The sequence below is a fragment of the Pelecanus crispus genome, chromosome Z (genome assembly GCF_030463565.1).
Source record: "Pelecanus crispus isolate bPelCri1 chromosome Z, bPelCri1.pri, whole genome shotgun sequence".
Lineage (NCBI taxonomy): Eukaryota > Metazoa > Chordata > Aves > Pelecaniformes > Pelecanidae > Pelecanus > Pelecanus crispus.
The window spans coordinates 10,061,450-10,086,265 of record NC_134676.1 but is presented as its reverse complement, the minus strand read 5'-3'; the positions used below and the strand labels follow the sequence as shown (position 1 = coordinate 10,086,265).

Sequence of the window (24,816 nt, the reverse complement as noted above, 5' to 3'; positions counted from 1 at the left end):
TTACAGTCAAAGAGGCAGGGGAAGTAGCGTACTGGGAACAGTACAGGAGGTCAGTGGGTATGCTAGAGATGGCACTTTTTCTCCTGCCCTTTCCCCCCCCCCCCACATTCTGGGGAAGCAAGGAACTGTAGCTGTCTGTCCTTCAACTTGAGAGGGCTAGAAATATTTCAGCAATGAGTAAGCTGGGAGTAGTTGGTGTAGTCATAGAGCAGATTTAAAAGCCTGAGGCTGAAGAGTGTAGCAGGAGAGGGAGTAGGTTTGAGACTTTGCAAGGTGGATGGACCCTACCAGGCAGGTCGCTGCTGCTGCAAGAGGTGCCCCCGCTCCCAGCTGCCTGTTCCCTCTGCTCGCTTCACGCCAGCTCTTGTGCTTTGCTGACCCTCCGCAGTGCTGGTTCAGTTTGCTGAGCCCTCGGGGTGAGTGAGAAGTCTGGGAGAGTTGCACAGCTGGTGCAGATGGAGGGAGTGAGACTCCGTGGGGTGAGTGGGAGTGTCTTTGGCAGCTGCTGAGCATTAGGTTGGCTGTGCCTTCTCATGAAACCTCACCCCTAAGGGAAAGCTCTTTGTTCCCTGCCTAACATCCCTCTCCCTGGAAATCTGTTCCTGGCCTCTGTAAGCATGACACTGCTGCATGCTAGCAGTCTCTTCTCAAAGCCAGCTCCATCTCCGCTGAGGTTATTATCTCTTAAGAGCCATAAATGAACTCTTAATTCTGTGACTTATATTCAGTGATGAAATGAACTAATTTATTCTATTAGATACATAGTACTTGCAGTATGACATGTAAATGTGGCTGTTGAAATCTTAACCTTTGCATTTCTGATTTGGTTTTTTTTTTATTGCCCGCCCCCTCTCCCCCCCCCCCCCCCCCCCCCCGTACAACCTTAATACTTTACTAATAAACTGCATAAAATGTATTACTCAGATACATTCAAATGTGTATTCTTGGACATAAAACTACTGTTCAGGGAAATGCCAAGTACCACTTCTCTCAGGTAACTAACGTCTTGTAAATCCAATATTTGTGCTCCTGAACACATAAAGAAATATCTGATATGAGCTTTTAGGCCCATTACTTTTTCTGTGGAATGCAAATCTGTAGGACTTGTTGTCCTATAGATTTTTTTCACCCTTAACTTTTTTTTTTAAAGCAGATTGTGAAAGTATTTATCATTACCTATGTATTCGTCTAAAGACTGTATTGCCATAGTACAGGTGTGCCCTTGTTATATCTGAATGACTTAAATATTTTTGTGGCAGTGTTGTATATTGCCTGGCTAATTTGTAGGGGGGAAAAAAAAGAGATCATCTTGCTGCTTTTAGCAAAAATTCAATAGAATGGAAGAGTAAGATCTAATATTAAGGCTTTTTTTTTCCTTAAGAACATATTCTGCAGTAAATGTACCAGCACATTATAGAGAATTATCGTACTTAGAGCTATTTGGCATGTGTCTTAAACAAATGAACATTTTTTTTTTTCCTCCTATCTGAAGTTTCATGTTTACTTACTTAGTGAGCAAAGCAGGGCTTTGGACTCTGGTGGGTCTAACAGTGTGTTGCTTAATGTAGAGTGTTTGTGTGAATGAACAAGGTTTTAATCTTCTAATACAGGAAGTTTTAACGTTTACAGTGCTGACCGAACCTTAGAAGAATTTCAGGGATATCTCAGCTGCCATTCAAGCTCATATTAAGTATTGCACTTCCCACTCATGATCACGTAACTGACCCTTGGACAATCAGGATTTGCTCGCACGCTTTCCTACTGTTAATTTTGCATGTCGTATTTTAAGCTGTATTTTAAATAAATTTGGCAACTGCAAGCAAGAGGTGGTGGCATCATGTGCACAGCAAGGGCTCTGCAATCTGTAAAACAGAATTTGGGCATCTCTTTTGTGGTATGGGCTAAGCTTGGGAGTGAGGGCAATCTTGTGTAGCTTTCCAGCAGGACTGATATTAACACTGTGGCAAGAGTGAGGGTAGGTGCATGGCCATCAGTCGTGTGCCCCAAGGCCATTTAGGGTACTCATTCATTGTGCCAGCAGTGTGCTAGCTGGAGGGAGAAGAGGGTAAAATCTGTTTTGTGGGGAAGGGGTTGCTGGAAGCAAGTGAATTAAGAGGGCTGTAAAAAATTGATAAAGATAGGACTGTCTGTTTTTATATTCTGCCACATAACATGGGTTTAAATGAATTTCCCTATAATTTGTCTTGAAATACCGACATTTAACTCTTAGGCTGTATAAATGAACTAGCTTTTTCTAGAGTAAAATTCATGCCCTGCGTCCAGGCTAATATGTTCACCCACTATAAACATTACTGCCTATGGTTACAACCGGAATAAAAAATTCCTTTTATATACATCATAGCTGGCAGAGACTCCTGAGACCACCACAAATCACTTCAGCCTTTTGGTGCTCTCTGACAAAACGAACTGAAATGTAAAACGGCTCAGGCTTCAGGCAGGCTGGCTCTGGAAAGCAATTAGCTTGTTTAGACCATTGTTTGTACCCTCCCGTATTTCCAGGTGCTGAGCAAGGGTGTTCTCAGGAGCTCTCCTGATTGATTTAAACATTGGTGTTTAATAGCCTCCCATTCCTTCCTAGAATGTTTTGCTTATTTTCTGTGTAGCTTTTTATTTAAAAGAAAGAAAAACAAACAAACAAACAAAACCCTGGCAAGGCCCCCCCACTCCAAAAGAACAAGAATAAGAACATTAAAAAAAAAAAACCTCAGGGTCATAACAGAGAATAACAAAGCAGTGAGTTATTTATGCAGCCATGATTGGCAAAAATGATTGCAACATGAATTTGCCCAGAAGCAATGATTAGATCATAAAAATGTTAAGGAAATCTGTAACTCAACACCATTTTATAGATTGAAGAAGTTTTTGTTCCCTACCTTAATTGCAGTGACTTGTTATTAAAGTATTTATTCAGAGTAATCTCTTTGGACAGCGAGCCCTTATCCCATCTGCATGCATAATTAAAAGTGAGGGGGGAGAGAGGGGAGCATAAATGGTTTACCATGCTACATGAGCAAGGGAGGGAATTACACAATGACAGGTGAAGAGCAGATTTATCTCCTGTTGGAATTTCAATGCTGCAAGCAAGGCAGGACACTGTTGCTTGTTAATATCCTTGCAAATGCCACAGTTGCTGCTTCTCCAGACTACTGTCCAAAAATCATTGCTGGTCTCTGAAAGGCCTGTAGTGCTGCATCTGTGGCTGTGCGTTTTGGAGTTGTTGGTGCTCAAGCAAAGAGATTTGGATTTGGGTATGTGGGCTTGTGAATCCTTGTCTGTGCTTAAAAATGGACTATTTACTTACTTGGCTGGCTATTTATTTATTTATAATAAACATTGGTAGTGTCTGACATTGCTGAATACAAATCAGAGGGTTGTAATTGTTCCAACTGAAACAATGTCATCACCTGCATCCTGCTGCTGTCCCTTTTCCAATGATAAAAAGAACTTGGTGCAATTCTTCTTTTTCCACTGAGTAGAAAGAAGCTTATACTTGAACATTCATCTCTAGGCAGATTTATCATCATTAGGCAGTACTCAAACACACAGTATCTGTTTTTAAATTGAACTGTTATGGGTGTAAATCAGATTTACACAGAGTAAGTTGGTATATATTTGACTCTAACTAATCACTAGAGAGTATTTTTCCCTTAACTTATGATGTCTCACCTCTGCAGCAGCAGTACAGAGAATGCCAGGAACTTTTGAGCCTTTATCAGAAGTACCTGGCTGAGCAGCAGGAAAAACTATCGCTCTCCCTTTCTGAACTCAGTGCTGCCAAGGAAAAGAAGCAGAAGGTAAGCTCTTTTCTCCCATCTCCTTTTTTAATGACATCTTTGAAACATCTTTTCTCTTTTACTGTAACTTTAAGAGTGTTATCTTACATTATACAGTGTCAAAGAGTGTTTTGTGATTGGCTTCCTGTGAGTCCTTCCCTTAATACATGGATTGCAGGAAAACCAAAAAACCCCCAAGTTTTGGGTCAATAAAATGGTTGAAGTTAATTGACTGTGTTGTAATGGAGTAGGACTCATAGGAACCCCTGCCTTTGCTAAGGAAAAAGTTAAGATGCTCTTCTGTTTTCTGCCCTGTTTCTTAAACAGTAAAATAATTGCAGTCACTATAGATACAGCCTTTCAAATTTTCACTGTGGCTTTTGATGATTGAAAAGGACATTGGAGATGATGTATTTGGTCAATAAGTGCTTTCTCAAGTCTGTAAGGCAGCCCATCTGATTTGAGCTGTTTATAGAAGACCTATAATTACATCTGCAGTTTAGAAACAGAAAATGTTGACTAGAGATACAATATGTTAAATTAAGTGGTAAAATGTTTCTCAGGTGCATGCGCCCAAAGACTTGAAAACATGGTTGCTTGAGTTTTTTTCTGATAGCTAGGTACTTGATTTGCATCCCTGCTGATGGCACATTATACCCTGGAAATGAAGGCTATTTATGCAAGCGCTCTACTGAATGTTCTTACCTGCTATTCTCTTTCAGTAGCTTCCATCTGCAGATCTCCAGAGTCTATCCTAAGACTATGCCTTTTTTATAGGTTGGGCCCTTGATACTCTCTTTTGCTGGAAGGGACTTAAAGGCTTATAATAGGGCTAGAAGTAAAGTCATCAGCACAGACTATCCAGAAGTTGGCCTGATTCTGGCCTCTCAGTGGATCCCTACTAACAAAATTGCACAGACAGATCCTGCTTCTCACGAACATTTGAAGGAAGGGATGCATTTTTAATTCTGTTCAGGAAGCAGCTAGCAATACTTCTCTGACTTCATCGGCATCAGGAATCGTTTTTTATCTTGCTGATGGTTTTTTTGTTTTGTTTTTTTTTTTTGTAAAATATGTTGTTGAACATTGAGCTGTTTGTCAGGCTTTTAGCCTTTATAAACACTGAATTTCCATTCTTTTGTATTTTTATCTGCCATCCATTATGTGATGGTATTGAGTTCAAAACAAGAACCTTTTTCTCTGAGAATGGATGATGCCTGTCTTCTTGCCTGTGATATGCAACTTGCTGGGAATCTCTGTGGAAGACAGTCCAGGGGAGCCCGTATAGTCCAACAGCACCATGGCAGCTGTCTTTGGGATGATGCCAATACTTCTCTCAGGTTTTCCTGTGCCTTTCACCTTTAGCCTTTCAACTCTAAATGTGCATATCTTGTACTGGGTTAGCATCTAGTATAAAGTTATCTGGTGTAATTGCATCTACAGTGCTAAAGAATTTAAGCAGATAATAGTAAACCTTCAGCCCATTAACTGTCAAATCAGCATCTGATGGTACAGCAATCCACATTCATCTTCTCTTGTTCTTCTGTCTTCCTAATCACTCTATCAATGTATACACAGAGACTTCTCTGAGCTTGTTTTCTGATTTCATGTGCAAAGTTCTGTCAAGCTTATCTTTGATCCCATTATTTCTTTTCTCTATACTTAAGGTACTTTTGTCCACAAATGCAAATTCAGATGTTATATTGAGGTTTGCCTTGACATTTCATTTATGGTTACCTAGTCTACAGCTCCAGCCTAGCAGGTCTGAAATTACCCTAGCCCTCTTGCCCTGTGCAAAGCTTTGTAGGCATAGATAAAAACCTGTCAAAGGGTGTTTCAACTGGTTTTTCTTACAGCTTGCAAAATATTTCCAATGTTTGTAGCCTTCCTCTTCAATTTTCTCTTTCTATGCAGTCCTGGTAGGCATAGAGCTGTTTATATCTCAAATGCATTTGGCTTTATAAGTTGTTACCTTTTTTTCCAAACAAGTACTTCATGCTGTGTTTCTCCTCACAACTCAGAAATTGTGGAGAGATTTGCAGGACTGCCTCACTGCATTAGTTCTTTCCCTAACACACCGCTTTGTGATAGCTATCAGAACTGAAGAAAAGTCACTGGGCTGATTCTTGTTGGACTATGGTGTTATTTTCACACACCTTTTTTACTGTTGTCTTTTTGTGTCTTTTCTTATACCTGAACTGGGAGCTCTAAGGGTCTCTTTTTATTCTGAGCGTTGTCTTAACACAGTAGTTCAGACAGGCATAGGGCTTGCATTCTGGTGTCTGCCTTGATGGGGAATGCCACAGGGGAACGCAGCAGGATGGGTTTTTTGGGAGGTAAGAATTGGGAAGGGGACAGATGCGGAAAACTTTCCTCCTGCTCCAAGTGCTGCCCAAGCCAGCTCTCTCTTGCTAGGCTGAAGCTTTTATGCTCTTCCTCTTTTTGTTTTAAGATGGACTTTGAAAAAAGTTGCTGCCTTTAAATATTAGGCTAAAGGAAGTCTTCCTGAGTTTAATTTGAATCCTGATCCATTGGGAATCTTTTCCCTGTTGTTTGGTTTTTTGTCTCGACTAAGGAAATCCTGGATACGTCTGGCTTTAAATCAATAGACACTGGCTTGCTACCTAGTTTTCACTTCTTTGAACTGGCTAGGAGAGGTAATCAGCGTTTCCTGTTTCAGGGGACTACTGATGTTACTCGGGCTTCTGTGCTTCAACGTAAGATGTCATTCTAATTTTCCTGTGTTTTGTAGAAGCATGGGACTGCACAGTTATACTCTGTACTGAAGCACTTCTCTGTTCTTCCTGTTATGAGCTGTTCTTTCTAGTGTCTGCTCATTTTCCCTTCTTTTTCCTACTTGTTTTGATTCATTTCTAATGCTACACCTATATCTTAACATCACCTGCTTTTTGCCTGTCTGGCTCCCTCCTTCTTACTGTACAATAATGCTGACCATGAGCTGTCACTTTCCCCTGGGCTTAGATAGGTATTTGAAAGCATCTCCTTTCAGTGTTTAAATGCTGGGCTTTGTGTTAGAATGAGACAATTAACAGGTCCAGAGGACTGCGGAGATGTACCAAACATCTCTGGCATTGTTGCAAAAAGAGGTGGAGTTGTATGGGAGGCAAACGACTGCAGTAGCTATGTGCAAGTGGCTGAAATTAAGCCCTGGTTTGTAGCTATATTGAACTAATGCAGCTACTTTGATGTTAACTTTTTTTTTTCTGTTTTAGCATCACCTAACGGTACCAATAATTCTGAAATCACGTTTTTCTCTTACCTAATATTGCTTCTTTATAACTAAAGTCAGCCCTCAAAATTTAAAGAAGCATTCTGGTAGCAGTGAAATAAAATTGCTGGGAAGATGGTGGTGAGATGATTTAAGACAGAACTCTCGTGGAGTCAATAATCAGTAACTGGAACATGGAGCTTCCTTTTTTTGTGAGATAAAGTTAATTCCATTTGAAAAGATACTTAAGGTGACATGAATTGAATTATTCAAACTGGCCTTCTCAGCATTAACTCTAGGTTAATATCTCATGATGCCTCTGGTTTCATTATAGGAGCTTTAAGTACATAACTTTTTATAATAAATTCAATACCTAGAAGCCGAACTGAAATTGGTTTACCTTCTACCAACCCATAAAAAGAAGCATTAATTGTAAAGTGAATATTAAAGTGGTCACTAAGGTTGACTCAGACAGATTCAAAGAGATAGCTCTTGTGTAAAGGAAGTGAAGAGCTCTACTGAACAATAGGCTTCTGCCCTGATTTTAATAGAAAATACCATCGATATTAAAATGTACTTAAACATTTTCTATCAAAAATGATTTTTGGATGGTGTTTCTGCAGCTTCCAAGTGTTCAGTCTTTGCCATTTTCAGAAGCTTTACACAGAGCTGTAAAGAAAATTGCCCTTGTTCTAGGTAATCAGGTCTGTCCTAGTTATATAGGGCTTTGCTGCCATCTCAAACAGTGGCAAGTATCCATTTTACTTTGGCAAGTCTCTGGCTGATGAATCTGTAGATGTTCTGCGGTGTAGGGTAGGACTTGAGTCACAAAAGGTGAACAGGCGGATGAGTTTCTGCAGGATGGATTCTTGAGCTACTTCACCTAAAAGAAAGATAATACCTGTCATCTCAGCATTGCCTATTAATGTTAATCTTTGAATTTACAAGTACAGCTGGCAGCTTTTGTTTCTTATTTGTGGAAGATTACCACACATCTGCTAATTCTCTTGATTTACATAGATTCTTGTGTATGTGTTTTAAGCTTCAGTTCTTCCCTGCTGTGTAGAAGTGGCACAGATATGGGGTGCGATTGTAGACAGAAAGGAATACCAAGAAGTTATTTTCAATGGGATATCTACACTCCCCTTTTCTTCTGTATTACTTTGTCTCCTGTTTGGTGTTTATATTTCAGTAAGCCAGAGGCCCTCATCAGGAATGAGGTACTGTTGTGTACTAAGCACTGTGCAAGTGTACTGAAAGACATGGTCTGCTTTGGGAAGACTGTAAAATCTTAAGAAGATTAACTTTGGGGGGAAGGATAATTTCTTTTTTTTTCTTTTTTTCCTAATGTTACTATTTCTCTTGAATTACATGTTCATCTTAAAAATTGTTGATACAGTTGTGATATCATTTCACAGTCAAGTCCAGACGAAGCCTTTTCTTGCAAGGACTAGAAAGCCTTGTTTTCTTTTCATGTCAGTGACTAAAATTCTTGTCCATATCATTGTCATTTTTTGCCTTAATAATTACATACTAAAGCTTCAAACATTGGTTATTTAATTTTTTTTTTTCTTTGAAAAGGATATTGAAACAAGTCAGTCTTCAGAAGCCCTTACTTTCTGATTGTCCCCAAACTTTCCCATTCCTCTTTCTTTCAACACTGGTTGCTTTTAAACACATTCTTAGGTTGCTTAAAGAAAAAAATTCCCACATATGCAAAGGGGTTTGAATGCTATAAGGTAAACCTGCATGAAAGAATTGACTTGGTCTGTTTACCCAGCTGTACGTGAACAATGGATGAGCCCATCTGAAAGATACTTGAGAACTGGGTTAATAAATAAAGAACTAATTTGACTGTGGACCCAAGGGTATTGGAATAATTTTACGAGGCCAGACAGAGACAGAATTTTAGCATGAGTAAATATCGGGAATAGCCTTGCCTTACCTGTGTTACTTTTGGCAAATCCTCTGATCTCTTTCTGTGCCTCTTATCTGTAAAAGGGAGATAATGTTTTTGTCCTCGTTCTTTCTGTTTTCTACTGCGAATGTCAGGTTTTGGGTGCTTCTTCATGGTGTTTAAAGTGATTAGCGATGATATTTCAAACTTAGGGTGGTCTGGAGTAGACCAGTGGATGAAGAAAAATCATGTTTTTTCCTTTAATGTCTAGGTTACTAAGTCATAGTTAATTTACCTGTCTTTTCTAAAAAATGCTAACACCAAATAGCAATGCAGATGGACATAAATATTTAAACCAAAAGGAAACATCAGTACTGAAATGTCTCCATATTGCTAACATTCACAATAGAACTCCACCTGCACTCAGTCCTCTGGAAATGTGTGCCATAGTAGCCCCGTCTACTTGCATGCTGTGAATGATGCTGTATTTGTGGTGATAAGCACTTCACTCTCAGCTCACTGCTTAAGCGAGGTCTGAGCAGTTCACTGCTTAACTGAGATCTATGCTAGTTCACCGTCTCTTTGTTCTGTTGTCTTTAATCAGCCTTGTCTCCAGTCTCTTTAGGATCTTTTGATTTCCTTTTTCTTTTCTTTGAAGATGCCTCTTTTGGTTTCATCCACTTGGTTTTAAAAACTGTCCCTCCTGTGGAAATCGTTTCCTTAGGTGAACACTCATCTCTGGTATGTATTTTTCTATCGGGATATAAATCTGGAAAGAAGACACTGCCTTCCTTTCCAGGAAAACGTTCTTTTGGCCTTGTAGACTTCTGATGATATTGTTACTATTGTTAAATGATATCTCTGGATTTTTATGAGAATTTAAGAAATTTGTAGCAGAACTGCCTGTCCTTGAGAAGCACTTTACAAACTCTTAGATCAGATATTGCAATTTCTTCAGTATAACCCTCGTAGCAGCTCTTGGGAGAGACCATTGTGACCATACTCACCAGCATCCTCTCTATCTCCCTTTGACGTGAGAGTAAGGCCTCTTCAGTGAATGCAAGGCTTCATAAGACTGCACTTGCAGTCAAACATTTTGTAGGCTCAAGGCTACGGGTCTTGAGGAAGAAAACTTCTGTTCTGCCCTTCACTTTGTAGAGTTACGTGTTTACCTGACACCATTAGGAGTGCAAACATCCCAGCTGCCTACCCATATGCTGGCACTTTCAGTTGTATGGGCCATTTGACCTATGCATATGCCCTTTGCTTCTGCTGCCTTTGGCCTTTTTCAGTAGTTGAGATAGTTGAAAGTAAGTTTCTCATGTATTTCCAACCTCCTTGATTCACCATTTCCTGGTAAGAGACTTCCCAGGTTCCTCTAAGTGTGGCAGGTCCTGTGTGTTGTAATCAAGATTATATTCCTGAAGTTCCTGACTTGCTGAAAACCAGTGCTGGTTCAGACTTTCAGACTGAAAAAGCAGCCTAATGTAACTTTGAAGGTGGACTTGTTTTGGTGAGGTTTGGACCAGATAACTAACAGAGTTCCCTTCCAAACTGAATTTTTCTGTGACTCTATTCTGTACTCTTTCTTCACCAACCCTATTCAAGAGAGAGATCATCCTGTGAGAATCTGTTTTGGTAAAAAGCAAAAATGTTTCTGGGCCAGTAGCAACAGTCCAACAACTGGACCCTTATTTCTTAAAGTGGAAGTGATTAGAGTTGCTATTCTTGCTTCTGAAATGAACAGAGGCTGTAGACTAATCTAGGACTTCATAGCCTAAATACCTTTATTCATCAGTTTAAATTCCAGGTAGCATGATATTAGTGATTATTATATTGAAAGATAAGTTGCTTACCATCTCTTGCCTGCAAAGCACACATTTTTGTGTGTTGATCAGGTTGTTTAATTAGAAGTGTCTTTAATGAAAGCCAGGTGATTATCAGTTCAGGGCACTATAGGTTGGTCTTTGCGTGGCAGAAAGATTTTTCATGAGAGCCAGGGCTGTAATTTTCTTTCAGCTAAGAAGGCGGGAATTCGTTATCTGTCTGTACCAGGATGATTGCCTGCAGAAATATCTCTTCGAGTTAGTTCTGAATACCCTAAGATTTAGCTTGAGTTTTTAATTTTGAGCTGTAAAAAGTTCAAACTTAAAGCTTTTCTGATGCACAGTTTGTCTCCTGGGATTTTATCCACCATAGGACAAATTCATGAAGTTCTTGAGACAGTTTCAGTTATTTCCTGATATAAGCAGAATATATCTGGTGAGGTGGCATCAGCACAGACTGTGCATCAACAGCATTTATTGCAAGACCGCATGCACATTGCATGTGATTATGGTTTAGAACAGCCTAGTTACCTGCCTGTGATCCAGTGAATGCATTAAATACCACTGCATAACAATTTTTGTTGCCATGTATTCATGGCAGATGCCAGAAAACGTCTGAAATATCCCACTTTCAGATATGTAGTAATACACATTTCTCTTCATTTTGGAAATTTGCTCTTATGATTTCAGAGCTTGGGATGCGGGTAGAAACAGACCATGAGACATTCAAGACTGTCATGTGCCAATGATGATTCGTAGTACCATTGACACAAACAGGGATACATAAGTTTCTCTTGTCTATGCAGGAAAACTGTCAATCCAAAACGAAAGTCAAAGTTAACCACACAGATACATGGTAGCTCAGGCTGGCTGAGCTACTTCCTAAGATTTAGAGTAGGGGAAAGCAAATGATGTTCTCTAACCTGTCTCGGAGGTCTGGATTACCTTGAGGTTGGTCTCTGCCTTGAAATAAAGTCATCTCTAGTCAGTCTGTAATAGAGGCATTTGATTCCATGTTACATCTTTCCCCATCTGTTCTCCTCTCTGTAAGCAGCAGCAATCCTGTTGACTGGAGCAGGCCAAACAAATTTTCAGGATGTCTTACATTTTCCAGTGTGTAACTTCAAAAACTCCTCTTATTCTCTGGAGCTGGGTCATGCACATCAGTACCTTAGTTGAAGACTGTCAGTTCGCAGTGCATCTGATGAATGTGTCTGCTCTAAAACTTCAGATGGAGGACTTTTCACAAAGAAGTAAGGACATTGGTGCTTCCTGTGGCTAGGTCAAGGATCCACTCTTGCAGCTTAATATAACTTTTAAACCTCAGCAGAAAGGCTTTTACTCACTGTCATATTGAGAATGTTGTTTGAGCCATTAACCATTTATGTTCATGGTTACAGAAAATGAGAACGAAAATTTTAATACAGAACTTGTCTCATTAAATGATCTTGAGAAACTGCAAAGGTAGAACAGTCTGTGAGCAACTGAGGTCACTCTTCTGGATTTCAAGTGACAGCTGTAGAGACCACTTCTTTTCCTGAGATCCATACATTCATCACAAAACACAGCACTCCACTGTTAATACAGCTTATTGGCCCAACTCTTCCTTTTGGATACTTATCCTTCAGTGCTCATTGAGTTAGACGCTCTGACACTCCTGGTGATTTGTAGCGTTGGAGTATTTGATAGCGCCCCTGGTAGTGAGTGTCTACATTTAGGCATAAGGTTGAAGGAGGCAGAACAGTTGTTTTGATCTGTAACTTTTCCATTAAGTATGGGTATGCTGCCTTGGAGTCCCTAGAGATTTTGAGGCTGAGAAGAACAGAGAACTTGGGATGCACAGTACTGTTGAGGTAGCAGCATGCATGTCCATATGTGTGGGAAGGACTTGCTTCTGACCAGCACTGCTAATGCAAAAATACTCCTGTTCTGTGTGCCTGGGAGTGTGTGCAACCATCATGGGAATGTATAGACAGCCTGACTTGTAAGTAACCTCTTGTTTTTCAAACCAGTATGTAGCACCTGGTGAAAACACAAACCTATGGCTGAAACACCAGCACAAGTTCAGCATTCACACTTGAATTCGTATACATGTAAGCAATCTTTGAATATAATACTGACTCTGGTTGTGAAACTGTATTATTTTCTACTTGTTCTAAACCTTAACACAGAAATAAGTGCCAGTTTGACTTTTTTTTTTTTAATTTATTTATTTTTAACTTGGACATTCTAGTTAATCAACAGATGTCAGCCTTTTGAAACATTATCTTAGGTCCTTCGTGTAGCTTCTGAAGCTTCAGGTAAAATCAGAGACAGTGGTATGCCTGGCGGAAGTCCTTTTTACTTGAGAAAATGAGAGTTCAGACACACATGCAGAAAGGTCTTTAAATATTTAGGCCTTTGTTTTTCATTTTATCCATGGGAACGTAATTAAAGGGACATAAGAAGTTTTGATTAATATTTTTCATTACTTGTGCTGACCGTGAGAATTCTGCATGCAAGTGTGCTACTGGGACTGCTGCTGTGGTCTACCAGGTAGCTGAGGGCTGGCAAGCAGATGAATTGGGGTCTAATTCTGTTCTGTTACTGTCTTGCCATCAAGTTATTTAATTGCTTTCTGGCTTAGTTTCTTGCTCTTTAAATAGAAGATGATGCCCACTGTTTGTTAGAGCAAGTAAGCTCAGTGAATTTAAAATGCTGTGTAAATGCAAAGATGAATTGTTGGTCTAGTTATAAGATACTGTAAGGAGAGCTCAGTTGGTCTGGGACTTCTCCGTATGTAAGTTAATTCTTGTAAAAAGGTAGTCTTTTTGCCTGAGCTGGGTCAGAAAGAACAAGTACTCAACATAGAGAAAAACCCTCCAATGCTGTATGAGACAAGGCAGATACATATATTATATGATTCATTTCATGGGTGTGTTTATTCATCAGAGGTGAAAAGGATCACATCATCTGAAATGAAGAGTCTGCACTTCTGTAAGTAAAACACGAGAGGAAAACCAGCTGGAGTCCTCTATTAGCTAGACAAACACCAATGCATTCTTATTATCTGTTTCTTTAAGCATTAATTCTATTATAATGGTTTATCCAGAGTACTGCTATTGTAACAGCATGCTTATTTGAAAAGAACTAAATGTAGAGGACTGCAGATTTTCTTTAAAAAAAGTATTTCAAAACTTGTAGATTTTTTTTTTAGTGCTTTGTCAGTCAGGCTATGTAAGTCGGTGAACAGTAGCATATTAGAAAGTTACTCCCTGATTCCTTCATCCTAACGATGTGTGTGGTTGGAGCCTCAGTCAGCCTTGGGTCCCTCTGTAGAAAGCAAGAGTGAAAGTGTGAGGCACCTCCAGAAGGTGACTCAAAGCCAGCTGATGATTCAGTTTAGAACAATCTGAGCATCTTTTTTTCTGAAATCCTCATTATTTTATCAAATATCAGGATACTCCTTTTACTTTTTCATGAATGCTTAGATGGTATCATCACCAAGATGATCAACACTGAACACAAAGTGTACAATCCTAAGTAATAAGACCATGTTTTTCTTGGTGTGGCTTGTTGATTTCCAGACGTATCATTAATGCTGTTTACATGCTGAACTAATCCCTTGTGTTAAAATTAGTAAATACTGTAAATATTCCTTTTAATTTGTCTTCAACCTTTTGGACCCATGAGTCAGCTTCTGTTTAGGAGCATATTCCAGGTGGCAGGCTGCCAAACAGACCTGGCAAAACCAGGGATGTTCATTATGCCCTTTTAACTTTCTTTCCTAATAGGAGAAAGTTAATAGATTGAAATAAGACACAAATACTGTTATACTAAACTAGTAAGAAAGAGTTTAAGGATATTATGGAAATGTTTTGCAATGTCAGAAACACTGTAAAAAGTGGGGGGTGGCCATTTTTTTTAAACAAACAAAAGCTCAGGAAAAATCTCTCCTTATCCAGTGAAGGTGCTGGTGAAATCACCAGATTTTTTTCCTCTGTGTTAGTGAAGGAATCTTTCTGTATCATGGTTCGACAGACAGGATGACCACTTGAGTGAGAGCTACAGTGGGACTTCCCAGCTGTCATGGTAGATGAGCTATTTCACGGTGGTAGGAGGAGGAAAAAAGTGGATCCTGCTGTCTTCTGGGAGCAAATGAGGCTCAGTTATTTGGTTGGCAGATGCTGCCTGAAGTAGGAAACGTCTCGCTATCTGTGCTAGGAAATGTGAGCCAGTGTAAGACCAGAAAGTTGCTGGTCCATGTGACAGCCCCTCTGGTCCTTGGTGCCTGCATGGACCCTGGCACAGAGCTGGGAGGTGCTGCCACCAACACAACCATCACCACTGTGGGCAAGAAAATTTCCTTTCTGTGATGGTTATGTTCACGTAATGAAGATTTACACACCCCTAACAGAAAGCTGTTTCTCCCAGAAACTGGTCCTCACAGTTATGTTTTTTACATGTATTTATCCTCTTTCACAAAGGGGCAATTAAACTCCCGTAAGTCTGCCAAATTTATTACATTCTGTCTACCTAAATATTTCCTGTCATTTCAGTTGAATGTGGCATTTTCCGATTCTTTTTATCTTGCAACTGCTTAACTGTCACATGTTCTCTTTGAGCTGGCTAAATGTCAAGGGTGGAATAAATTATTACTCACATACTGTTATTTGTACAACTGTAGTATTTGGGTTGGGGACCAATATCTTCTTGTACTAGGTAGGCATCTGAATCTGAATGGTGGTCACTGTTCCAAAGAAGTCACGGTGTCAATGTGTTGAAACATTTTTTTAAAATTGGTTGGAGATGAAAGCTGCTTTAAAGATAAATGTAGGATGATTATATTGAGTATTACTTACTGATATATATTTCTTGCATAAATTTGATTTTCTGTTTACATTGCTTCCTGAAAATGCCATTGTTAATAGAGTTCTGACATCTTATTTCCCTTATTGCTGTCTCAGTAGCATTTTATTTCTGATGCTTTAATAACTCAATGTAGACTGAAAGGATAAAACTGAGGGAATTGACTGAACTAATTAGACCCTGATTTGTCTGGCTGTCCAGTGCCTGACAAACATGTCTTTGACATAAACAGAATAAAACATTTTGCCATTAGCCACTTACAAATAGCTATTTTGGCAGAGCTTTAAAACTATTCAATTCTCAGGGCATATTGTAAGGCACCAATTCAGGATTTTTCTTTTGCCATTGTGACTCCTCCTTCCTGTCTGTGTTGAAGTAGAGTCATATTTAGTAGCTTCACAAAAACTCAAAAGCAGTTAGTGCAGTTATCACCCTAACAAACTGAGTATTTCTGAGAAAGTGGAAATGTTCCCATTTCAATTTCTGGTTAATGACACACTTGAGTATGGGATCTGAAATGTCAGTCTTTGTATTTTCAAACCTGTAGAAACTTGAATAAAGCTTACACATAAGAGCAATCAACTCTGATAGCAGTAGGCTAAATATCAGTTTCTGAAAATAAATTTTATATGAATCTATTCTCCAGACAATTTGACTTTTAAATGTTTAAAAATGCGACATCTTTATACAAGTGAATACAGATTGAGGCAGGAGCTATAAAAACCTGAAGTTTCCATGCATCACCTGCTTTTCACTATCACCTGTTAAACAGCACAACTAGATACAATGCAGGGTTTAATACTTTCCATTGCAATAATTTACTGCCCTTCTGACCTATAAACAGATAACCGTTAGCATGACTTGATACTGTTAGATGTTTGGATACATTCTTGAAGGTAATTCATGGGTTTAAATATTGTATTTGTGAAAGGTTTTATAACCCAGCATTTGGAAAACAGCAGCATTACATTTACTTGAGCAGTGTTCTGGGAGTAATGATTTGTCACTGCAGCCCTCTTACAGTGCTTCCTGAGCAAGCGTCCTCTCCCCTCACCTCCTCCTGGAATGCTCTGTCCTTACGTAAGGACAACTGAAAAATTCATTAAGCACCTTCCTGTTTGTCAGTGCTTTCCTAGAGAGTGACTTCACTACATTCTGCATGCTGAAAGTTTTCAGTGACCTCAATTATTGACTTACACTTAAAACTTCATTACAGTAAGGGGGGGATGCTCCATTAGAGAATTTGAGATTGAATGTAAGCGGGTTCTTGTCCCACGTCTGCTACTGACTTACTTGGTGACCTTTGGGTAATTACTTCAGCTTTCTGTGCCTAAGGTCACTATTTGTGCAGTGAGATTAACAGTGCTTCCTACCAATGCTTGTAAAGCTTTCCAAATTCTGTGCATGAAAACCACAAGTACAAAGCATTGTCACGATTCATAATGGCATTACTCCTTTGCACCAAAGCCCTCTATTGAAATAAGCACAGTTGTGCTGGAGTAAGAGTAGTGAATCAAGTCTGTTAATTTTTTTCCTACTTATGAGATATAAAATAGCCATAAGAAGTGCTCATGCAAAATGGCAAACCATTTAAATGCCAATGGGGTCGTTAGTCTCCTCAGATTGCTGCTTTTGATCGCTGCTTTTCCTTTTGGTCTGAAATAAGCCCAAGAACCTTAGGTGAGAACCTGAGTTTTCACATCTCAGCAAACTGATTGTGCAGTAACGTGCCTGAATTGTGCCTGTTCATGGAAATCAAAGTATTAGCACCAGGTAGTGTTGCTGGCTAGGTAGTGAGCTAATGACCAGTGAGTACTCCATCATTGTTCCAATCAGTTGTTTAGAGAGGGTGGGAGCAGGGGAAGTAATCCTGAAGCATGCCGGCTGAAAGGGGTGTCTCCCTTAAAGAAGAGTGCATGGAAGAATCTGGAGTGACTTGCTAAAGACTCAGGATGTTAGTGAGACCCCAAGTGCTTAATCGTCATTTCTTTTATTAACTTAAGTTTTAAAGGTTGTTTTAGGACATAAGTGAGAAGAGGGCTAACAGTAGTTGGCAAATAATTTACTTGATAAGCCAATACAGAGAAAGATTGAAGATAAACAGAAGACCTCTGACATTTACTTAATGTTTACCTAGAGCACTTGTTTTACCTTGTTTGTTACAGAATTCATTATCTGGAGATTAACAGTAAATGGGGGAAATGGGAATATAAGACTAGAATGAGAAAGACAAAGGGTGGAAACAGGGAGATGTGTTCAAGCAGAGGAATGGGAATGACATAGCTATACTCTGTTGACGATATCTATGGACTATGATAATGCTATCTCAGTAGATACTCCTAGGAGAAGAAGAATTCATCCATGTTATTGTTTCTTGAGAGGGTAATCTTCTCTGATAAGCATTGTGAAGATTATCTGTAAGTGCATGTAATGTTGGTAGGAGGGCTTTGTGGAGATCCAGAATTGATATTTCTCTCAAACTTGGAAGAAACTCTGACATTTACTGTGTAAATAAGGGTGAGTGTATGCCTTTCCTACACAGTGGGTGTCATGAGTATGCCAAGTTCAGCTGCCCATCGAAGATGAGAGCATTTAATAAAAAAAAGGCTTTTATGCTTTTGTGGTCGGCTGTAGAGGGGATGTGGGTAGGGAGTAAAATGATTGGAACAACAGTAGAAAGTTTGTAGCACAGGTCAATGAGAGGTCCTCCATAATGACAATAATTGTTAGGAACATTTTAAAATACACTTAGTCAGCATTAGGATTGTAAAGGTTTAATATCTGACAGGCAGAGATTTCCACGCAGCTGTAATTAGAGACCTTGTTTAGGCAGTGCAAGATCTCTGCTGTGGTAGTGGAGGTTGAGTTAGAGTTTGACCATGGCCCAGTTTTATGTCTTTAAGATTTTGGAGGCATGTTGGGATTTGAGGATGTACTTTTGCTGGATTGCTGAGTTTAAATTAATTTTTCCTATATCAGAAGCAAGTACTACACACTCTCAGTTTTACTGAAATATTAATAAAAAGAAGTCCTTTCATTCCTCAAACACTCTTAAAATGCTCTTTCTAACAAGATAATAACTGTAGCCTAACAATTTTATATGCATAACCTTTTGTAGGGCATACAGCGTGTGCAAGCAGAAATGGCAGGTTGTAAAAAATTATTGTAGTTGTTTGTATTGTGATAGTGCTTAGAAGCTCAAGCTCCATTCTTTCAGGTACAGCATGGATATTAAAGGAAGATAGAGACTTCTGGCCCATGCTGCGATTTTACAGAAGCACAGCTTGGTGCTTGCACCACCGTGTAGGCTCTGTCCTGGGCAGTCAGGCAGTGACATCTAGTACTTCGGCAAAGGAGCCGGTGGTGTTCTGCTGCTAACCATGGTGCCGTGCTGGGCGACAGGGTCCTGAGCCTGGAAATACATGCAAACTGCCAGGGTTTGTTAACTGCTGTAATAAACTAGAAAAAAAATTCAGAGGTTTTCTAGATTTTTTGTGTTGCTGCAGAGATGCTGGGAAATGAAGGGACCACAATTGTCATACTTGGAGTCATTTAGGCAGGTGCTACACATGTAAATAAAACACAGTTCCTGTCCTGTAAAGCTTACAGTTTGGGGTGCAGGCAACAGAGAAAGGAAAGAAAATACATAGTGATGATAGCAGAGCTGGAAAGACAGGGTGACCACAGAAGCGTATTGCCATATGTGCTTGCTGAGTGCACAGCCATGCTCTGTGCCTACCTCGCTGTTACCTTCTAGCAGTAGTAACCAGCAGTTGTTAGCCCTAGCAGGGCTTGCTATTCTGATTACAATCTTGCTTTTTTACTTCAGCTTGGATTCCCATGTAATTTTAGCAGTATTCTTATGGAGAACTGTTAGAGCAAGATAGGAAGTGAATGTTTTATGGCAGCTGAAATCCATGCTGGAAAATGGCTTAAAGCATTCTCTTTTAACCTGAGCACTTAGTATGGTATTTGTGGCAATCAAAGACACAGGAAATGAGGACGCTTTGTTGCAGAGTTAATGAAGAAGATTTTGGTGTATGCAAACCTCTGGTCATAGTTACGCTAGTGATCAGAAGGTGCTTATTTTCCTGTCTTTCAGTAAGTCCTTCTCTGCTCATGCACTCTTACAAGTGTTTTCCATATGCTGGAGATGAGGCATGGAGGAGGGGGCCTTTGGGAGATCACATGCTGGGTCACTGCTGAAGAAACAGAATCTTTATTTTTTGTTTGATATCAGAAGTGAATTACTTAAGGGCATGCTTGTGCCCTGCTTTGGTCAGGTACCTGAGCCTGCTCCAAATGGGCTGATATGTTGTACCGCATAGTGGTATTAGCTCAGCTCCCAGAAGCAGTAGAGCTGCATCAGTAATTAGTTCTTCTCAGCAAGCTTAATTAGCAGGCTCAAGCAGATACTGCACTGACATGGATACTTAGCTCCTGGTTCCCGAGCCAGCTTAAGTACGCGTACAAGAGCCAAGCGCTGTGCAGTATGGACCTAAAGTTTTGCCATCTCTGCTTTATTTCGTTTACAAAACAGAACTTGAATCTCTTTTTAAAGTTCTTTCCTCTAACTGTTGCTGCAACCAGTGCTTTAGAGGTCCTTTGTACCTGTGGGAGTAAGTACTGGTTTAAACGGGGTCCAAACACGTCTGATTAGAGAATAATCTGTTTGATTAAAATCCATTGGTTAATTTTTCAAATGAGTTTTCATTGTTTTTATTACTTTTTTTAAAAAATCAAATCCCATTTCAGTCATCTTTTTAGGCAGGAGATGATTTATAGAAAATGATCTTAGTGTTTATTTGAACATCCAAATGCAATAAATCTGCTCAGTATTTCAATAGCATGCTTATTAATAGAACACATTATTCTGTTCAATATTGCGTTGTCTTTAAAATTTAGCAGAGCATTAGTAGTAATGAAACTAGTTTAAATCAATATATCCCTGTTATGAAACCATCTATGTGAGGAAGAAGATTCAAAAATTTGCCTGTAGCACAATAGCCAGATGATAATTGCATAAAAATATCTAAAAGGAAGACTTTCAGGGAAGTTTTAGTTTCTAATTTAGGATGTGTGCAAATCACAATGTATTAATGTTAATTTTAATAGAAATATTTTCAGGACTAAAAGAATTTACCGGAATGCTGATTGCTGAGAATGAAATTTTGGTCTCACTGGCAATAATGGAAAAGCTCCAATTCATTGGAGTAGGCTTTATAACTACACAAAATGCAATAAGTAAAATGAGTATTGTGAATACGGTCCAGAAAATATCACAGATATTTTTTCTATTCAGTTGCAGAAATTGTGTGAAAAAACAAGTACGCAAAGAAAAACTAAAATTAGATTTAACATTCTCAGCTTGGCAATCGCACACTTCCATTAAATGTATGGGCCAGAATTTTTATACTTAGATGTCTAAAATTAGACCCCTGAATAAAAGACCTGATTGTAGAAAGTGCTTAAACACAATGTTTGTAGAGAGATACGTGTCCTAGTTCTGATAGTTTAATTTTAGTTTTCTTGGTGTGTTACTGTCAGTTTGTTTAACTTGGTGTTGCCTCAAAATATCTAATTCTCTTGACTTAAGTGCGTTGAGCACTACTGAAGTGAGCGCAGGAACATGCCCTGCACAGTGTGCCCTTGCAGCAGAGCCAGCAAGGTAGGTGGGACTCCACGGTACGTATGTGGACCTTGGTCTCGCCACTGAGTATTTAGGGGTAAGGAAGCAGAGAGAAGACCATTTTAAAGTCAGACCGCTGTTACCATCTAACAAGCTCCTAAAATGTGAAATAACCTGGTGTTGCTGTGAAAGGCTGTGGGGAGAGCTGGCTGGTTTCCACTTTTGAAAACCAGGCTATGCTTCTACACAACTTGGCTTTCCATTTTCAGAAAGGCAGCTCTGGTTTGCATCTCAGTAGAGTGGCTGCTAAGAATGCTGTCATGTTGGAGACCCAGTGGCTTTTTAATGTGGGTTTTATGACATATTGACCACAAATTTCTGCACTGATTTCAACTTGCTTAAATCCTGCAAAAATACCCACTCCCCCCAAAAAACCCAAATCAAAACAAAAAACCCCACACCAAAAACCCCAACCCCAACCAAAACCTACCAAACTCCTCTCCTGAAAGTTCAAAGATACTGCGAAGTAGAGGAAGTGATTTGCTCCTCTGTTCTCTGTCATCCTCCACCCATGGAGCTGCAGCTCTTCAGAAGGTGTTGTCTCACAGTGCTTTCATGAAATGGGTGAGTAGTAAGCTGTTGCAAATGGATGTCTTGAGTCATAGATAGGTTGGAGTGATTTGGTGTTGAGATATCAGTGGAAGAGACAGATGAGTGACAGCACTCCTGCTCATGAACTCGCTAGCTCTTTCCCCTTCTTAAGATGTTGAAATGTAATGAAACTTAAACATTTTTAAACAACTTCCAGATTAAATTTTAATGGGAATGAAAAATGAACAATATTCTTACAAGTAAGAAATGGTCTTCATTATTTTTTAAAGTCCGTATCATAAGGAACAGCACCATTAATAAGAGCCCTGAGTTTTTTTTATATTATGTACACTGTTCAGATAGAAATTTAACAGGGAATTTTAATGAAATGATGGCAGAAATCACATTTTTATTACATCTCTTTGCAGAATATTTCCTGTGAGACGAAGATAGAGAGCGGCCAAAATTAATGGCTTTTCATAGGAACTGAGTGATAAGTTATGGAAAGCTTATAGAGATAGTAATTTTAGACTGCTGTTTGGATAGCTAAACAGCCTTATGGAGAATTGCTGCTTAATAGACATATCATGGGAATTAAAGACATTTGGATGTTAATTTGTATACATATTTTTGGTATAGAACCATAAAGATACTATGTTTGCTGCTCTGTGGAGGGAGGGAAAGAATTCACTTACTGGATAGTTCCTGTCATTCGACCACTTAAGGGAACATGGAGAGTTGTCAGAGGGCTGCATTTCTTTTCCTTTTTCTCCCCTCTTGTGATTTTTAATCTGAATGTAAGAGAGCATGATAAGATCTTACCATGTTTTTGTTCTCATTAAAAATTAAAGAAATTGTTATTTTGGGAACTGAGAGTTATGTTTAGGGAAAATAAGCACCAAAAATATTTATGAAAATCTAGGCAATCTAGCATATTATGTTGACTTAGAGTCAAGCTTGTATTGCCCACTTGGCAAATATATTTTACCATATTGCCGTACAACTATAATAATAATAAATGAACATCTACTAAAGCCCCCTATCTACTATGGCAACTGGCATTTTAAAAGCACTTCACGTGCTTGGTTTCCTGTATTTTAAATGCAGATGTTCATCCAACTTTTAATACCAATGGGAGGCCCTGTTCAAAACCTGCATTAGAGTGAAGCACAAGGTGGCAATAAACTTAATTCAGGCTTTTATCTTTCTTGGTTCCACCTCAAAGCTTTTAAATATTGCAGTTCTGAAGTGCGAATTTCTTTTGTGTTAGTCATTTCTGCGAACACCTGTGAGCGGCTGCATTTAATTGGCCTACAGCTGGCGCTGATCGTGTGTGCAGGGGCTGGGGGAGGCACTGCCTGATCAGCTGCCTTCGTGGTGGGCATCATTATCTCCTCTCCTTCCTTTTCAGCTCCTTTTTTTGTTATGTGCAGGTTAGAAAGGTTTAGGGATTAGGGACTGAAAATAGAAGGGGCTCCGGTGTGACTTGATGCCTCTTGGATGAAGTCATTTCGGCAAATATATCTGCATGCATCAACACCTTACTGAACAAGTCAAGCGCAGATTTGCTAATCTTGTTAGTCAATTTGCAATACTTCTGTAGCTTTCATAGAGGTGACTGTGCCAAGAGCCATGGAGGCTGCAGTGCACAGCAGTGACAGCAGTGTAGAAGAAGGGAGTAAAGATTTTAAAAGTCTCCTCTCCATGTCAACTGTTAGCAGTTTAATGGCAGGTGTCACCCTATCCATGGTTGAAATGAAACTAGTACAGGTTTGTGCATAGACATTTTTGATGGGATGACTTTGCTTTAGTCATTGATGGTCTCATTTGCATCCAGACTTGCTTGATCTCAATAACTCAGTTTAAATCAGCAAAAATTTGTTTCCTTGAATATCTTGTGCACAACCTTCTACATTGGAATAATTGTTGCTCTGATTTTTTTAAGTTGATTTCTGAATTAGGTACTGGATTTACAGACCCTCTTATTTCCTACCGGAAACTGCTGCAGACCACTTGTTTAGAAAGTATGTGTTTAAGAGGAAATAAATAGTTCTTTACCCTTTGCTGCTCTGTAACAGATTGGTACACTGTTTTCTACCTGTAGGCTTCCCTAGGCTTTGCAGATGAAGATGAGTTATATAACCTTCAACTGAGAAGGAACGAGGGAAGGGAGAGATGCAGCCAAATTACTTGAACTAAGTCAGACTGTCCTAAAGGTCATACATCCCAGTGCTAAGGAGAAGAAAATAGCTTCTATATGGAATATTTTATTCACAACAGGAGCGAAACTTAAACTTTCTAAATCTAAATTGAAAGCTGTGAACTGTCACAAGCCTATAAATATGCCTTTTGGATTGTAATAGCCCTTGTAGTCTTTGTGTGTCCCTTACACAATTCTCCAAATTACAATCCATTTGTAATTTGTGAATCTGGTGAGTTTGCTGCATCCTCTGTTGCCAGGTGTATTTCCATGAGGCATTCATTGTATGTGGCCTGTCGGGGCCCTTCATACCACTGCATTATGAATCCTCTGTGCTTTGGAGCTTAATGGTCTTCTGCTGGCTGAGACTTACTCTAAAACAAAAAGACTGCTTAAGAGGCCATGAAAAGTAAGGAAATGCCTCTTCACTTCCATATCAAAGGAGCACAGGTGTGACTCTAGTTAAATTTCTCCTTTTACATGGGTGACAATCTTCTTGATGATTGACTTTCTTCCAGCAAGAAGCATGCAAGCCTTTATTTTTGAACAAGTGGAATTTCAAAAAATAAATGCATGCTGCAGCAAAGTGAATACTGGAGAAGTAAGGTAATTTAATAACCTTTCCCAACATTAATAGGACGAGAGGAAATGGGCTTAAGCTGCGCCAGGGGAGGTTTAGGTTGGAAATTAGGAAAAATTTCTTTACGGAAAGGGTGGTCAAGAATTGGAACAGGCTGCCCAGAGAGGTGGTGGAGTCACCATTCCTGGAAGTATTCAAAAAACAGGTAGATGTGGCACTTTG

The 24,816-nt window shown here is 39.3% G+C and overlaps 1 protein-coding gene across 1 annotated transcript in view; it reads left to right on the top strand.

Annotated features, from left to right (window-relative positions):
- The window catches only part of KIAA1328 (KIAA1328 ortholog), a 173,812-nt gene that overhangs the window by 66,481 nt on the left and 82,515 nt on the right, over positions 1–24,816 (top strand). Inside the window, exon 6 of the mRNA XM_075726776.1 lies at positions 3,688–3,815. Coding sequence (XP_075582891.1) covers positions 3,688–3,815 — 128 coding nt within the window. The remainder of the gene's footprint in view (positions 1–3,687; positions 3,816–24,816) is intronic.